General features: G+C 44.7%; 1 protein-coding gene across 2 annotated transcripts in view; it reads right to left on the reverse strand.

Moving 5' to 3' along the window:
- Positions 1-14,003: 14,003 nt before the first annotated feature.
- The window catches only part of GPR132 (G protein-coupled receptor 132), a 28,681-nt gene continuing 24,001 nt past the window's right edge, over positions 14,004-18,683 (reverse strand). For both annotated transcript variants that reach the window (XM_065593745.1, XM_005285860.4), the window contains exon 2: positions 14,004-17,739. In XM_065593745.1, coding sequence (XP_065449817.1) covers positions 16,648-17,739 — 1,092 coding nt within the window. In that variant the 3' untranslated portion in view covers positions 14,004-16,647. The remainder of the gene's footprint in view (positions 17,740-18,683) is intronic.

Consider the following 18,683-nt stretch of genomic DNA (forward strand, 5'->3'; position numbering starts at 1 on the left):
CACCAGCAAAAAGTTTCTGCTGATGTGAAACAGTTAAATAGGTAATGCTGACGCTTCATTTACTGTCACCAGCCTCCAGAGTTAGGCCCCAGGCCTGCAAACACTTAGCAGCTTTACTCATGTCACTACAGTTACATGCATACTTAAGTCAATGGGACTACTCCTGTGAACAAAGTTATGCACCTTCTTAAGTGTTTGCAGACTAGGGACTTAGATGAGACAGAATTACCACCCCATTGAGATAAATGAAAGGAACTCACCCCTCTTAGGGCAACTGTTTCAGTTTGCAGTCTCAGTAAGGCCCCAACTTGCAAACACTTACACATGTACTTAACTTTAAGCACAGGAGTGGTGTCACTGGATTTTTTTTCTCACTCTTGTTGCTGGGTGAAGTCAGTGGATATATTCACACACTTAAAATTAAGTAGGGTTACCATTCGTCCGGATTTACCCGGACATGTCCTCCTTTTGTGTGCTAAAAATAGCGTCCGGGGGGAATTTGTAAAGCACTCACAATGTCCGGGATTAGCAGAGCGAGTGGCTGGGAGGGCTGCAGGGAAGTCCCGGGCTGGAGAGGAGCCGGATCCGCCCTGCATTCTGAGCCAGCAGCTCCCTTGCAGCCCAGTCCAGCAGCACTGTGCAGGGCCAGACCGGGTTTTGTTGTGCAGGGCCAGGGACCAGGTTTTGTTGTGCAGGGGAGCTCAGCCACGTGTCCGGCTCGGCTGCACAGAGCCCAACACTCTGTTCTGAGCAGCAGGGTAAGGAGGTCAGGGGGCAGGAAGGTTCTGGAGGTGGAGGTCAAGAAACGGGGGGGGCTTTTTGGGGGGAGTGGAGAAAGTTTTGGGCAGTCAGGGTACAGGTAGGGGGTAGGGTCCTGGGGGGCAGTTGGGGGGGGTCTTAGGAGGGGGCAGTTAGGGGACAAGGAACAGGGAGTCTTAGGTAGGGGGTGGGGTTCTGGAGGGCAGTTAGGAGCAGGGGTCCCAGGAGGGGGCAGTCAGGGGACAAGGAGCAGGGGGGGAGTGTTTGGGAGTTCTGGGGGGGGCTGTCAGGTGGCAGGGGTGGGGAGATGGATCGGAGCAGTCAGGGGACAGGGAGCAGAGGGGTTTAGATGGGTTGGGAGTTCTGGGGGGCGCTGTCAGGGGGTGGGGAGTGGTTGGATGGGGCGTGGGAGTCCCAGGGGTCTGTCTGGGGGTGGGGGTGTGGATAAGGGTTGGGGCAGTCAGGGGACAAGAGGCAGGGAGGCTTAGATAGGGAGTGGAGTCCTGGGGGGCAGTTAGGGGCAGGGGTCCCAGGAGGGGGCAGTCAGGGGACAAGGAACGGGGGGAGGGTTGGGGGTTCTGGGGGGGGCGGGAAGTGGGAGGGGCAGGGGCGGGGCTAGGGCGGGGCTCCTCCCGTCCTCTTTTTTTCTTGCTGAAATATGGTAACCCTAAAATTAAGCACAGGTGTGTTTTCAGGATCAGGTCCAGCACCTTAGCAGGCCACATTTGGAATAGAATCATAGAAGATATGGGTTGGAAGAGACCTCAGGAGGTCATCTAGTCTAACCCCCTGCTCAAAGCAGGAAGGGTTTTGTTTGCATCCATGGGGGCTAGAAACCAACTTAAAAAAACAAGAAAACTTAAGTTTTGAAGAAACTAATGGTTTTAGACAATACCACTGCGTGATTGATCAAACCACCCCTGCCTACAACTGCATTAAAGAACTCCCCATCAAACTACTGTACTCTGCAGCTGTACTTAGCCTTACCTGTGAATGTCGGGGTTAGTGGTTACAGCGAAACTGCCACTCCAGATCAGACTAGTAGCCCATTTAGTCCAGTATCCTTGATCTGTCAGTTACAGAGCTTGACTGATGCATTTAGGGTTTATTTTGCATCTAGGGAAGCTGATCGTGCCTTCTTTGTTTAACTTGGCACAGCAGCAGATCAGGAGGGTGTCTGGTAGGAAGTATGTTGTGTTCTTTAAACCTCTTATAGCTAGGATGTATTGCCTTAAAAATAGCCAGTAGTCTTTGTCAATATGGGAAAATAATTCAGAAGAACTTCTGCAGACTCTCACCTTCCTAGGGCAGGGCTCAAGCTAAAGAATCCAAAACCAGAAGAAAGACTAGTTAAATATGACCATTCCCTAGGAAGTAGGCCCTGTTATTGCAGTAGTTCAACTGGGCACATGACTGCTCTAAGCTTTGGAAGGCTGCCTGCTCCACCTATTAAAGGGGTCGGAAAGAGATGGAGCTGGAATAAGGCTCCAGCTGCGTTCTAGCCAATGATGAGACAACAGAAAAGGGCCATCGTTGGATGAAAGTGGGCCAGACGGACAGTGATATGTTGCTAACATGCTCCAGCAGAAATGTTCTGTTTCACATATAAGCTACATTCCCTGGGTAAAATATTGTTCCTTCTTTCTCCACCATCCTAAATCTACTAGCTCCATACTCTCCCTTCTTCTAACCCCATTAGTCCTTCTAACAGCATTTTCTGGTCTAGTGTATCAGTGCTTTCCTCTTAGATGGTTCCACTTCAACATTGATCTTTTTTGCTACTTCATTTACTGAAAGTAGGGCATACAAGTCTCAGTCTCTGGCTGGATATCGTCAGTCTGCTTTCTAGGAAAGAGCTTGCCCTACCAAGAAGATATCAATAAGTCTATTTCCTCTTAGGGTATACATCCAGAAGCAGCACAGTGTGAGTTTTCAGAAATTTAGCTACAATGGCACGTCACATGCTGGCTGCCTGTGTCATGTCCCCCTCTAGTGGCTAGAAGCTCTTATTGGTGTCAGGTAACAGAGTTTCTCTTTTAACTCCTGTGGGAGAGGCTTGTGCTTTTTATTCAGAAGGTCCAGTCTCTGTGAACAACCCTGATGAGGTCATTACATACACCTGCTAGCTGTGTGATGAAACTAGTCCACAAGATAGTTACTGGTGATGGTGTGTAGCGTGAAGATCTGTGCATTACATAGTACTTGTCAGCAAAGAAACTGTATAAAAATGCTGCAGATTGTTTAGGGCTTTCTTTTAACATCCCAAAGCACTCTCCTGGATAATCATCATAGTTGGTTTATTACTGTAAGGAGAGGACTTGTTCTGTTGTTGCAAAGCATCATGGTAGAAAGAACTTCTAACAACATATCAGGTATTTTTTTTAAACATGTATTTTTAAATACTTGACACGTGCATGCCGGGCATCCCTGTGTTGCTTAAAAAAGGTGTTCCACCATAGCACAGCATAAATACCATAGGATATGACAGTTGCTATAGCAACTAAGAATCTACTATTAAATAGCACCGACTAGCTCATAAAACACATGGAGCCTGTCAGTGCATAAGGTACTCCTGACTTTGCAGTAACATAGGTACCGTGTTGTCTTCAAAAGAGTTTGTCAGTTTAGAAATGAATGTCAATTTGATTATATTTTGCATCTTTTTGTCAGCCAACTCTGTTGTCTTTTGGGAATGGCAAATCCATAGGAACAAAACAGACTGAAACAAATACGGTCTGGAGAGGAAAGGTTAACAAAGTAATTCTCTTATCATGCTGTCATTCTGAGTCAGGAAAGGTTAACAAAGTAATTGTCTTATCATGCAGTCATTCTGAGACACCGGCTTTTAGACCCTTGCTTTGGTGCTGCACTTTGCTGTTCTCCAGCTTCTGGTTTCACAACGTTTTAGTAAGACACTGATTCCAGAGCACTGTTCCGCTTTCAAAAACCAGTATTTCCAGTAGTGTAGTATCCTATGCAGAAGAATTTTCCGTGAAAGGCACAATACAAATGAGCGATGTGGTGGCCCAGTTAGTGCAGCCTCACCAATCCCAAGAGTTAAAAAGCAGAAATCAGACCCCCAAATCATGAACATGGCTAAAAATTGTGACTTTTTTCCCCAGAAATAATACGTTAGGTTCTTTTTCTTTGCCTTTTGGTTTCTGAGCCTGTAGAGTGCACTTGGCTCAAGTTTCCAAGGTTTCTATGCAACCACAAGGGCTAGAAATGTACTTTAACCCCTGAGATTCTCATGCAATCCCTTAATTTCAACAGCTCGGGGTTTAAGAAAAACACTAAGTATTACAAGACTTGCGATAATGAAGTTGGTAACCCTGCAATAGACAATGATGCCAGTGTACCTGGATTCTTTCTTTGGAAGTGCTATTTCAATACTTAAGATACCAAGGTGATTGGCTCCACACAAATACCTTAGATCATGGGTTTGCAACCTAGAGGGAGTCAGAAAGAGATCCAGGCAGGTTGCACCCACCCTCCCTTTCTTAGATAAAAAGGAGGTCTCAAAATTCTTTTTTGGTGTACAATGGACTCCTTCTCTGGAACAGATTGAGAACCCCTGCCTTAGATTGATAAATATCACAACCCCACCTTATATATGGCTCAGCAGATACCTACATATTCAGAGCATCATTAGCGTTTTCAATCCCCGTCAGTTGGAGGTGCTGAAATTGTCCTCTTTCCTGAACCCAGGCCTCTAGAGGTTTAATTCTTAGAAACAAATACAGATCCCTGTTTTTCATTTTTTAAATTTGTGATTTATTTTTCCCCATAGACCACGCTTTCGACTTAAAATCCTTGTCACAGCATAGATCAGATTTGCCTTTTATATTTCCTCGCGCTCCTTTTTTTAAACCTTAGTATCAAGCAGCCTGAGAATTTGTGATAGACAAAGAAAAATGAAGAGAGATGCTCATTTTCTTTCTTCTGCTGAAAGGTCCAGCATGTCCTAGAAGTGAGATGAAATAGATTAGGGTTTGGTGCCCTCATGTGGCCATGTGCATTGTTATTGAAACATGACATTCCATGCATTAAAATGCGGTATGAATCAGATCTTTTTGTTTACGTTTCTTTTCCCTTATCTGCATATGGAAGTCAAATTGACAATAAAGCTGCCAGCTAGACAATTTCAAAACACTTTTAGGCCAGACCTTTTTGCTTTGTATATCAAAACAGTTATACCTCCTTGTACCAGGTTAATAATATCATTTAAAGTTTATAATACAGAGACCAGCGCTTGACTTACACTGGCTAAAGAGACCACAGGTACATGGACCTGAGAGGGAAACTGGCAGCTCCCTGAGGACATACTTCCACATCACCCCGAGGATCTTATGGTCTCCCTTTGTAATCATGTCACAGTATTGGGGGTCTGGATGGAGCCAGTGGCGTCACTCTCCACAGCCTCTACTGTGTCCATAGTCTGTTTGACACAGACCATAATATTATGTCATCATAATTAAAAAGTAGCAACAATGAAAATAATATGAATTATGCATATTATGTAATGCTATCTCTGTGTAGCCCAAGGTCCCGTGTGCTTCAACAATTCAACTGGGAACTACAGGTTGCGGACTACAAACTGCGGCATGTTGGGAGAACTTCCTGGTTACTGCCAGGATGTACCTCTGCCCCCGCCCCAGCAGGAGGTCTCAGCACTGACTGAGCTGGGAGCATGTAGCAGGCAAGCAGAGAGGAGGCTGCTGGACTGAAATCCTGTTCTATGTTCTTTACAGAATAAAAGTCTGTTCCTGGTGTTTTGTCTGAGTGGGTTTGGTCAGGGCCGTTCTTAGGATTTATGGAGCCCTAGGCAGTACGTATTATTAAACTGGTGCCCCTATGCCTGACGGCAGCCAAGCCGGGGCTCGCACGTGTATTTTAGATAGGGTGGTCTTTTGAAGGATTTATTTAAAACACTATATGTCTGAAGATCCAAGCATTTAAGGCTAAAGATGAAAACCCAGATTGTGCATCTAAAAATCTAAAACACCATCCTAGCCACTCTGGATGTAGAAGCCCTCTACACACCAACATTCCACACAAAAATGGACTACAAGCCGTTAGGAACAGTATCCCCGATAATGTCACGGCAAATCTCATGGCTGAATTTTGTAACTTTGTTCTCACCCATAACTATTTCACATTTGGGGACAATATATACCTTCAAATCAGCAGCACTGCTATGGGTACCCGCATGGCCCCACAGTATGCCAACATTTTTATGTTAGACTTAGAACAACACTTCCTCAGCTCTCGTCCCTAACGCCCCTACTCTACTTGCGCTACACTGATGACATCTTCATCATCTGGAGCCATGGAAAAGAAGCCCTTGAGGAATTCCATCATGATTTCAACAATTTCCACCCCACCATCAACCTCAGCCTGGACCAGTCCACACAAGAGATCCACTTCCTGGACACTACAGTACTCATAAACGATTGCCACATAAACACCACCCTATACCGGAAACCTACTGACCGCTATACTTACCTACATGCCTCCAGCTTTCATCCAGACCACACCACTCGATCCATTGTCTACAGCCAAGCTCTACAATACAATCGCATTTGCTCCAACCCCTCAGAGACAAACACCTACAAGATCTCTATCAAGCGTTCTTACAACTACAATACTCACCTGCTGAAGTGAAAAAACAGATTGACAGAGCCAGAAGAGTACCCAGAAATCACCTACTACAGGACAGGCCCAACAAAGAAAGTAACAGAACTCCACTAGCCATCACCTTCAGCCCCCAACTAAAACCTCTCCAGCGCATCATCAAGGATCTTCAACCTATCCTGAAGGACGATCCATCACTCTCACAGATCTTGGGAGACAGGCCAGTCCTTGCTTACAGACAGCCCCCAAACCTGAAGCAAATACTCACCAGCAACCACACAACAAAAATACTAACCCAGAAACTTATCCTTGCAACAAAGCCTGTTGCCAACTCTGTCCACATATCTATTCAGGGGATACCATCACATCAGGACCTAATCACATCAGCCACATTATTAGAGGCTCATTCACCTGTACATCTACCAATGTGATACATGCCATCATGTGCCAGCAATGCCCATCTGCCATGTACATTGGCCAAACCGGACAGTCTTTACATAAAAGAATAAATGGACACAAATCAGATGTCAAGAATTATAACATTCAAAAACCAGTTGGAGAATACTTCAGTCTCCCTGGCCACTCGATTACAGACCTAAAAGTTGCAATATTACAACAAAAAAACTTCAGAAACAGACTCCAATGAGAGACTGCTGAATTGGAATTAATTTGCAAATTGGACACCATTAAATTAGGCTTGAATAAAGACTGGGAGTGGATGGGCCATTACACAAAGTAAAACTATTTCCCCATGCTTATTTTTCCCCCCTACAGTTCGTCATATCTCCTTGTTAATTGCTGGAAATGGGTCCTTTTCATTACCACTACAAACAGTTCTTTTTCTCTCCTGCTGATAAAAGCTCACCTTAGGTCTTGGCTACACTCGCGGATTCACAGCGCTGCCACGGCAGCGCTGTGAAGTGCGAATGTAGTCACGCCGCCAGCGCTGCGAGAGCTCTCTCACGGCGCTGCAAGTACTCCACCTCTCCGAGGGGAATAGCTTGCAGCGCTGCGGGCAGGGTGGACACTAAGACCCAGGGGTGCCCTAAATTTTCGGGTGCCCTATGCAGCCGCATATGCGGCGTATGCCTAGGGACGGCCCTGAGTCTGGTCTCAGGTGAACACATATGGACACACAACGCAGAGCACACAAAGGAGCCTCAGGCCCAGTTTCTCAAAGGTGTGTAAAAAGTCGCAAGGCAGGCTTCCCCTATCTTGAACAACCTCCTACTGGGCTAGTGAACAGGAGAGGGGGGGGCTACATCAGTGTTAGTGAACTGGATGCCTAATGCTGGGGCGTAGAGAAGTTAAGGTTATCTGTTATAACTACTGATCATTTTACAGCATTGTCAGTTACAATAGAGAGGTGGACCTGAGTCTGGATCCAGAATTTTGTTCAAGTCAAGTTGTCTGTAATTGCTTTATATGTCCTCACACATGAGATGATGCAATAAGATTTGATTTATTTTATGCTGTTATTCCTCATGTGGATATTTGATAAAAAAGCAGGTTTTCACCTTGAAGAAAAATAAATTAGAGGCTATTCCATAAAGGAGGGAATCCAGTTTTAGTGCTACACTCAGCTGATGCAGCAACTCCTGGTGTCGGACACCATCAGGTGGTCGAGGGACATAGAACACATCCTCGGACATCAGCAATACCAGAAGGGATGAGCTGGAGTGCTGATCAGAAGCGCAGTGGGGAAAGTATCTGAAATACTTTCCTCATGTATTGTATTTTCCAAATGGACAATCTACCCTAAATACTCAATTACTGAGAGTCAATCTACACTCATTCCTATATTTGCTTTCTACAGCCAACTCTCTGTATGAGTTTTGTACCCGAGTATTTGGATTCTAATATCTAAACAGTATTGTTAAATTTATTCTCCTTAATTTGGGTTATTGCTAGGGTGACTAGATAGCAACTGTGAAGAAACAGGATGGGGGTAGGGGGTAAAAGGTGCCTATATAAGAAAAAAAACCCAAAAATGGGACTGTCCCTTTGAAAACGGGACATCTGGTCACCCTAGTTACTGCTGATTATGCACGATATGTATCTTATGACTTTTTAAAACAAACTTTGTATTGTGGATAATCTAAGCACTATGCCCAGATGTACAGACACTCTTTTTTTAACCTGTGTACTATATCATTTTTTTAACCTTAGCTTTAATAAAATTTTTAAATCTGACATTGAATAACATGGCCACACAAAGCCCAAAACCTTATTTCAATTACTGACTTCTTCATGTGAGAGGGAAATTTCTAATCAGACAATGTGGTTTTTTGAATAGAGAAACACTGACATAATAATTCTGTTAACTCGTGGGAAGACCCTTGGCTGAGTCATAAGGGAAAGTGCATTTACAAAGCCCCATGCGGTATGTGGAGTTCCCAGAAGTACTGGAGATGGTCTCCCAAAGCCTTATCTTCTGTTGCAGTAGGGTTTGGTAAATCTCCCCTTCTAATTGACCTGCAGGACTTTCATCCATCTCTCCACAGACCTGGCAGAGACTTCTTCTTCCCTGTCCCACGGAGGGTGCTCTGGCTTTCACTTCCCCTTTTATTCTGGGCTATTCCCCACCCCTACATATGTATATCATGACGTCCTCAGGAGATCAGGGTCCATTAAGCTGAGTAATTATGAGAAATACTTGTTTTAGATTTGTACAGTAGTCAGATTAGTGGTAGCTGATTTGTATATACTGCTTAGGTGTCAGTCTTTGAAGATACTCCTGTTAACGCTGCAAACATATCTCCTAAATTGCAGTAAATGTACTACTCCCCGACAGTCACCAAAACTCTTGTCAAGGAAAGACTTGAGTTGAAGGGAAGGATTAAAGAAACAGACAGGATTTTATGCATCGCTAATGGGAAATGACCTGGCGTATTTCAATAGCTCACGGAGCACCTATCAATATGGCTTCTTGGATGCTTACTTACAAATGTTTGAATCATGCAGTAAACAAAGCTACCTGCAGTGGGTAGTATTAGCCTAAACTGCTGCCGCCACCAGACGTGTTCACAAAGCAAACAAATCAACCCAAAGTTAAACAGAGGAATGCATAGCAGATGATGCCCTTAAACTTTGCTAGGCCTGGGATTCTACAGGCTGTCAAAGCCATCCAGGCTCACGGTCCTCTGCTCAGAAAGTCCCATACTGACAGCAGGTGCCTCCCACCTACCTTAATTGCTGCAGTGGGGGAAGATGGAAAGAGGCTTTGTCAGACAATCAGATCACTCAGGCTTGTAAAGATTCTTGCCAACACCCTGAGCTGCCCCCACAAATGAACAGGAGTTATAATGGTAGATGCTATTAGTATTACTGGTCATTAGCTGTGTTGCAGCCAATGGTGTCCTGTTTGTCTTACTGAACACAGGCACTTGTCCCAGAGGGCTTATACTTAGATGCAGACATTACATACATACTGCCATTATTAATTTACTCTTTTGATTGTGGGAGCATGTTAGGGCCAAGAAGTGCCTTAAAAGTATCCCAGAAAGGTCCAGAAAGAGTTTATAAAGTGGGGTTAAAAAGCATTTCAGAAAATTCCCCAAAGGTCCAGAAATAGGCCCAAAATCACCTTCGGAAGGTTAAAAAGCTCCCAAAGTTCCAGAAAAGTTAACAGGTTCCAAAACTGTCCCAGAAAAATTGATGTAAACAATTTGCTCTGGACCTGTCCCAGCAAATGCTGAAACATTATTATTTGCATTTCAGTAGCTTATGGAGGCCGCGACTAAGAGCTGAGCTGTCGTGTGCTAGGCACTGTACAAACACATAGTAAGTGACACTCTCTTCCCCAAAGAGAGTTACAGTCTAACTAGCAAGACAGACAAAGGGTGGGAGACAGGAAAGATTATTATCCCCATTTTACAAATGGGAAGCTGAAGCACAGACTGATTTAGATTGTGAGCAACTTTATGTACGTGTGTAATGTTAAGCACGTGCATTAGTGGTTGCAAGGTTAGGGTCTTCACCAGTGTGAAATGGCTGTCCTGTGCCTTGCACACTCAAATGCCATCTCTTTCTCAAGAAAATGTTAGGGGAAGATCCTGTGATTTGATAGATTTGATCTTTTCTGGTTATAGACCCGCTCTGGGCCCTGTTATGTATTGAGGCCTCCAAAAGAGATGCATTCTTTCCGGTACTAAAAAGGCAGCTGCCTCTGACCGCTTGTGCATAGCATTTGGGTTTCACATGATGTTCCGTGACATATTTTTACCACATTTCATATCTTAGACCTTCATCGCTCTGCAAACGTTTAGCCTTTCTGCAAAACCGTGTTGGGTTTTTTTGTTTTTTGCTTCATATCTGTGAAACTCTCTGGAAGGGTCGAAAATCTGACTACAACCCCCAACAGTTATAAATGAGATGGACGAGGCATAAATGATTAGTTTAAAATCCTAGTGAAAGGTTCTTGTCCTTGCTAGTGATGAGAGCAGCTGCTCCAGTTAAAGTGTCAAATAATATTTCAGCTAAGCGTTGCTTTTTACGGCTCATGTCAGTTTCTTTTTAAATTTGGGTGTGATAGGGCTAGTTTGTGCCCTTGCAGTGGCTGATTACTGCACAAGCACACAGGGTCTGTGCCCAGGGCCCCTGACCAATTTGGGGGCCCATGCAAGAGAGCTGGAGCCCTGGCCCTGCCCCCTGCTCCTCCTCTCACCCTGGGGCTCTGCTGCCCTGCTCTTTCTCTTCCCCTGAGGCTCTGGCCCCTGGCAAGGTCAGAAGCCGGAGCCCAGCTGTGGTAGGGTGAGCATATTCCCTCCTCCCTCCCCTGCATGAAGCTGACCCAAGCCCCTCTCCCCCGTCCTCCATGTGGAGTTGGCCCAAGTCCCTCCACTCACCCCCCCCAACCCCATTTTGGCAAAACTGGGCATTTGTCCCATTTGCTTCTGCCACCTGATCATCAGTTGGCAAGAGCAATCGGGACAAATGCCCAGTTTTGGCAAAAAAGTCAAGACGTTTGGGGCAGGGCTTAAAAAGGGGACCGTCTCAGCTAAAACAGGGCACACGGTCACTCTAGGCTGTAGTAAGAGCCACCCAGAGAGACCAGGCAGATGTGGGGAGCGCTGAACCCTCCAGCTGCCCTGGGCAAGGGGCCAGGGTGCTCGAGAGCAGCCCCCAGCCTGTGTCCCTCCCCCCCCCGGGCATGCTGCCCAGGGCACATGGAGGGTCAGGGGCTCCCCGCAGTGGCCTGGGCTTCCTGGGCAGCTCTTACCATGGCCTGGTTTCTGGCCACGCCAAGGGGGCGGGGCCTTGGGGGGGAAGAGGAGGAACAGGGCGTGGTAACCTGTGTCAGGGGTTCTTTGTGCCCAGGGCTCCAATAAATCTTAATCCGCCTCTGGGCCTTTGTGCAAATACAGGGCAAGGTGGTCCCCTCTCTTGTAAAAGGGTTAATTGCACAAGGGGACCAGAGAGACTGCTATGTTTGTTTCAGGTAGGGTGACCAGATAGTAAGTGTGAAAAATTGGGACAGGGGTTGGCGAGGGGGTGGGGGGGAATAGGAGCCTATATAAGACACAGTCCTGAATATTGGGACTGTCCTTATAAAATCGGGACATCTGGTCACCCTAGTTTTAGGGTGCATATTACCCCAGCAGGGATGGGGAAGGGACAGGGCCATGTCCTCAGCAGCCCTAAATCCTGACCACAGAACCATCTGGGCACGCTGGGAGTTGCAACATAGAGGACATTGCACCCGGCACACTCCCCATGCACACCAGGAGGTTTGAAGGGCAACTGCATCTCATTGAGACACAACTCCTCTTTGAGCAGTCTCTGGGGCGGGGAGGTTCTGCATTGCTCCCCACTCCAGGCTGCATCAAGAAGGCTAGCCCATGCTCTATACGAAGACAAAGTGGTTAAGAAGAAGAGCTATCAAATTGCTGCATGAAAGAATTACTTGGAGTCGCTGAAAAAAAGAACACAGGCCAGCCTGTGTGGGATCATGGGAGGTGTGAGCTTAGAGGCTCTTGTTGGAAACTTGGCCCTGAGTTAGTTTTCACAGACTTATTGAATTGAAGAGAGTTTTGCCATGCAAAAATGCTCTCAGACACTGAGTCAGGGGTAGCCGCAAGCACAGCAACCACAGACTACAAGATCTCCTATCTTGCCATCAAGGAGTTCGAGCTCACGCTCATTATAGCATGTTTGTTTCCTGCCTGTTAAACGTGTTCAGGTACCAACTACACAAATATTGCATGTAATAATACCTTTTAAGGCAGAGTTTAAAAGTATCGCTCATACTGCAATTCATCTATGGAAAGGATTGCTTAGTTTTTCAAACATCTTAGCAGTAACAATATCTACACACTGAAGCCCAAGACATGGAAGTTTTAAATAGTCTACTGTTTTTCATGTTCTCACAAAAAGTGGCTAAAAATAAGCTGATTATTTTGAAAGAATCTGATGAGTCACTGAAAAAATTCCAGTCAGATAAATTGGTTGCAGTGAATTATTTGAGCAGCTCTAATTACCAGTAAGAAATGATTCATGTTAATAAATATTCACCAGAGATGCTTCCAGTCACCACCAAGGCTCTCATCTTCCAGTCATGTTATGAACGTCTGGGCAACAACGCAGCCAAAGCAATGGTTTATCTTTCCCGGCCAAATCAAGTCATGGGAATTAGGCTTGAGTAAAGATTGAGTTAAAAACCACTTAGGACTTCAGAATGTGGCCCCTGTTGTACACCAAAAACTCTCACCCTCTTTAGTGGGAAGCATGGGTGTGCAGGGAATGGAGGATTGGACCTCTGAAGACCAGTTACAGGGAAATCCAGGTTTCTTCAGGAACAGAGCCAAAACTGATGCTATATCCTCACCAACTTGTCTCCAGACTCAGGCTTAGTCTAGCAGTCTGGAGGTTCACATGGGGGTCACGTCCAAATAGCTGTGCTGAACGCTGGGTGTATGTGTGTGGAGGTGGGAGTAGAATCTTCCTCCCTAAGATGAAATGGCACCTGTAGGCTTTTAGGCAATACCCCGTAGCAGGAAAGGCTGGAAAAATGCACATCGCCGCAAATCTCCAGTGCTCCTCTTTTCTGAGTGTTGCCATGCTGGGGACTTGAATGGAACAGAGCCCTGTATTGAGTTCCCCTTTTTGTCTAGGTCATGGAGTCCATAAGGCATAGTTAGAAACTTGTGATAAATAGCGAGGTCACACATCCTTGCATTTGTATTACAAGACCCAGCAATTCATTGGACTTGATATTTTTAGTCATTTGGAGATAAAAGGTCTTGGTGCCGAAGCATACAGTACCCCTTTTGTGCCTATGAAGAGAAGTGGAGGTTTGAATGATCCATGTAGTGCCTGATGCAATGCCCATTGACTTCAATGGACGTTGGATCAGACCCTTGTAACATCCATGCCCCTGCATTTATGACATTAAGCCAGCTCCAATGTTAGTAACTGGAAGCCAGCTTTTAATTTCAGTTCAGTGCAGCTTTACCATCAGAAATACATCAGGCTGACATTTCCAAAACGAGCAGATGATGCGGATGCCCAATTCCAATTGATTTTAATCAGATTTGGGAGGCCAGATCCCTTCAGTGAATGAAAATCTCAGCCTTAATGTCTTAAACTTAAATAACGAGGAGTCCGGTGGCACCGTAAAGACTAACAGATTTATTTGGGCATAAGCTTTCGTGGGTAAAAAACCCACATCTTCCAATGCATGGAGTAAAATTACAGATACAGGCATAAATATATATTGGCACATGAAGAGAAGGGAGTTACTTTACAAGTAGAGAACCAGGGTTGACAGGGCCAATTCAATCAGGGTGGATGTGGTCCACTCCCAATAATTGATGAGGAGGTGTCAATACCAAGAGTGGGAAAATTGCTTTTGTAGTGAGCCAGCCACTCCTCTCTTGGTATTGGTCCCTTCCCAGCAACATTGTATCTATTTGTTAATAATGGAAGGCCTGATTTTCAGAAGACTTCATGAGAAATTTTAGGTATTCAGCAATTTCCAAAAAATCAAGTCATAAATCTGCGGAAGGTTTAATCTCTTGTGTCTATATACAAGGATTGGAAAACAACATTGCTAATAAGAAACACGTTAGAATTCATTCTGTTACCTAGCAGTTCTGTATTCTTGGGGAACCAGGGCACAGTACCCAGCTGTCTGACTCATGAAAGACCTTTCCACCCCCAGCCTCTGTTTGTACCAAAACCGATCAGAAGAAAGACTTACAAAAATCAATGGAAAGGCAATGGGAGACACACCTAAATCCCTAGGACAAGAGTGACAGGTTTAAGGAAACTCCCCTAGCCTCATTTGCATCGAAGATGGGACAGGGAGGCATCTCCATTAGCATACAGAATGGAGAACAGAGATTCCAAGGCAAAAACTGCACGGAACTCTGAGACCAAAAAAGCAGGGAAGCACTGCATGATGGGGGAATCTCTGCTCCAGATGTTAATGAACCCACGCCTGCACACACCCAGCTCAGTAGTTATCAGACCAATTCTAGTAATAAATCCTTCCTTGGTATTTAAAATAGTGACGCTCCCTAACTGCATTATGAGCTCCCTCCAAGGAACACCGCCCATAGCGAGGAATGATGAGCTTCCATTGTCTAGCCTGAACAAAACAACTTTGGTATACTCCCTTGAGCAATCACTTTACCCATAAACAAATCTAGTGTTCTCCCTTGAACCACTGTTTTCAAAAACCCCTATGCATGCTCAAGTAAGTGTTCTGATGCCTGGATCCAAAATCTGCACCACTGGGACTTCATCTTCTCCTGAATATACTACGTTTGCGCCACAGCTCAGAGAGCCGAGAAGCGATGAATTCAGGTAAAGTCCTGCTGGCTCAAAGATGTCTTTTTCAAAATGTAAAAAAGAATAGAGAATGATACCATTTTATATCTGATTCTGGTTTAGTCCAAAAAAGTAACATTAATTAAATAAAAGAAATACTGGAGCAACAGTACAAATAAATTACAACGACATTACTGTATTTGATAAGAACATTGAAAGTCTAATTTAAATAAAGAAATACTAAGAATGTTTCAAGATACGATTTCTTGTCATCTTTTGCCCACTTTATCTAGGTTCTGTAAGAGTCTGAAAGGCGTGAGATCTTATCACAGGCCATGTGCTGCCATCTGACAATTATTTGGTTTAGTTTTTTGTTTGTTTTTAATTTGTCCTCATGAGCTATGCTGGATTGAAGGCACTGGACAGTACATATCTCCATTTATTCGCAGGTACAGTGTAGCCAGCAGTAATGAACGTTTCTCAACACCATCTCACCAGTATACCACTACCTTGTCCTGGGGAGCTCTTAAGAAGTGCCAGAAGGTAGATCAGTCTCAGTGTCTCAATACCTTGCTGTTAATAAGGCAGCCAACAGTGCTGTGGACTCCTATCTGCTAGGATCTGGACTAAACACTAATACTGAAGGATCAGCTCCCAACTTAGACCCTGCAGTTCTATTTGCAAGGGATTGATGCCAAGCCAAACCCTGCAGATGTAAGGTTCAAGTTGAAACAAACTGTGGCGGAATCATCAAAAATAGTCATAAATGTACTAAATGCTATGTCTTGCAAGATTTGTTAAGTACAGTACAAGATTTGAACAAACATAAAGAATCAAACATTTGAAATATACATTTCCATGAATTCCAGACCTGTACAGTAGCTTGATGCAGGGGTTTTATCTGTATGCTCTAAGCTGGTAATTTATGGTAACTCTTAAGGCAAGGAATTCTTCTTGATTTCTGCCTTCCCCTGATGATGTCAGGTAAATTAAATCCAAATGTCTAAAGCTTATTAGAAATATTTACAGGGCTTTAATTTGGGTCTACCATTTCCAGTGTTTAACTACAAGTGCTACTGCATGCATGTAAACCCTGAGATCTTCCTTTTCTATTAGAACTACAAAGTCCCCTTAGAAGCTAAAATTGGTGCTGAAAGTGTACGAGAAAAGGATTGAGCCCTGAGAATAAATGTGTCAAGTTTTAGTTTGACTTTAAGGAAACCAGTCAATTGACAGTAGCTGCTCCTTGCAAAGCGTGGTTTAGAATGAAAATACTGGTGGGCTGTGGTTTAAGTAAGTTGGGAGGCAGACAGCAGATCCCTCTTCTGATAGGCATTAGTACTCCTCCGACATGCATGCATTGTGACAAAGCCATATCAAGATGTTGTGATGCCCCAAACATGTGACCTCCATCTCTTTTGGGGGACACTTTAATCACTGCCAGCAGAACTCTCATTAAAGCACTGTTGATGGTTGAAACCTCTACTGTTCCTTTGAAAGTGTGGTCAAATTTAAATTTTCCGATGTCTGTGCTGCTTCCTGTGATTCTTTTGAATTTTTCAACTTGAGGCTGGTATTGGTGGATGACGGATATCTCCGTCTTGTCAGACTCCTGTAGAAATCTTTTCTAGCATGTTCACTAGCCAATACATAGATGATTGGATCAGCAACACTGTTAGCAGTGGATAAACACAGAAATGCCGCAGAAGTAGAATATATGTGGTGTTCAAATGAACATGAGTCCTTCTGATGCAAAAGAAAGTTTATGGATCTTATCAGGAGCACCAAATGGTAGGGAGCAAAGCAGATCAGAAAAATGGTGATGACGGCCATAGCCAAGTACTTCACTTTGGCTTTTTGGCGTTCTCCCAAGCTTTTGCTTATTTCGGTACTTTGGAAAATTCTGTAGTTTGTGAAAATGAGGATTATGCAAGGAATGGCAAATCCAATTAGGAACCTGGCAAAGTTGAAATAAGCCAATTGTAAGTTGAGTGGTAAAGTCTCAAAGCAGGTTGTACGGTTTGAAGTCTGCTCGCCATCCTGTAAAATAAATACTGGGCAGTGGATTACTAAAACTGCAGAAAAGAGAATGAATGTGATGAAGATTGCAGTTCTCTGATGCCTTGCTCCCTTGGATTCCAAAGCATACACCACTGCTACATAGCGATCAATAGAAATGCAACACAAGAGCAGAATGCTGATATATATGTTGCAGAAAAAGATATATCCTGTTAGCTTGCAAGCCATTGACCCCATCTCCCATCTGTGTTGGTTTTGTACATAGATAGCCCAGAGGGGCAGGGTACTCAAGTACATCAGCTCGCACAGCGATAAGCCAAAAATATAGATGGCAAGAACGTTCTTCCCTCGGATTTGTATAAATGTTAGCCATGTAGTAAAGCAATTCGCTGGCAAGCCTAAAGCAAAAACAATACTGTAGCACACAACCAGCAGTCTCCTGCTGTCTTCATAGGGCATTGGTGGGTAGCAGACTTCCGGACTGCTGGATTCATTCATTATGGGGACGCAGCGGTGTGCAGAAACCCCAGGATAGCTTTTCCCGATTTGTGTTTCCTGTGAATCAAAAGACACGATGGAAAGTTAGCAGCTGTAAAAGACTGTTAAAAATGTGACAGTAAAGGTAATGGTCTGACAACAGAGGGCTAGATTGTGCAGCCCTTCCTCCCCTTGATTTCACTGGCACTGCTTACGTGAATGGGTGCTCACCAGGACAGTTACACAAGCTAGCTCATAGGGAGTTTGTGGATGCTGCCATGTTGCAGGTGGTTTTAAACCAGAGCTACTCCACTGAAGTCAAAACTGTTGTAACAGAGTGGAGGATCAGGCCCATTGAGTTTGTGACTTCTTACTGTTTGCATTGCAGGGGTACCTCGGAGCCTCAATCATAGACCAAGGACCCCTTTGTGTTAGGCGCTGTACAAACACAGAACAAATGGATGGGTCCAGCCCCGAAGAGCTTATAGTCTAATCGAGTTTACACTCTCTTTCCACAGGGCCCATCTGAGAACTACTCTTTTGTGACTGGGACCTAGTACATAAATCAGAGAATCTGTGACATAAACAAGATGCTGCCTTCTCCTAATTGTCTGTTTTTGTGATCAGGTTTCTTTCCCCATTTCCCACAGCTCTACCACAGGCAGCGTGAGGAGTGCCATATGCTTAACAGACCCCCTCCCCCGACTCTTTGCCTACACATCCGACTTCTGATTTCAAACCCTAATGGAGCTGTAGGATAACAACCTGTTTAAGCTTTTCGGTCGCTGCCTGTTGTCCCAGTGCTTTGGCAGGGAGATAGGGGGGAAATGGCACCCATGTCCCATGGAGGAAGAAGTGTCAGAGAAAGCAGGAGGCTTTGGGGACTCATGGCCAATACAGGGCCACACTGAGCACCAGTCATTTTCCCAGTTATGTATAACACAGGATTAATTTTCACACCGTTTCCCAATTAGCCACATTATTTTAAAAAAATCCCTGAAGCATGCTATTCACTGCGCAGA

This window comes from Chrysemys picta, chromosome 4 (genome assembly GCF_011386835.1).
Source record: "Chrysemys picta bellii isolate R12L10 chromosome 4, ASM1138683v2, whole genome shotgun sequence".
Taxonomy (NCBI): Eukaryota; Metazoa; Chordata; order Testudines; family Emydidae; genus Chrysemys; species Chrysemys picta.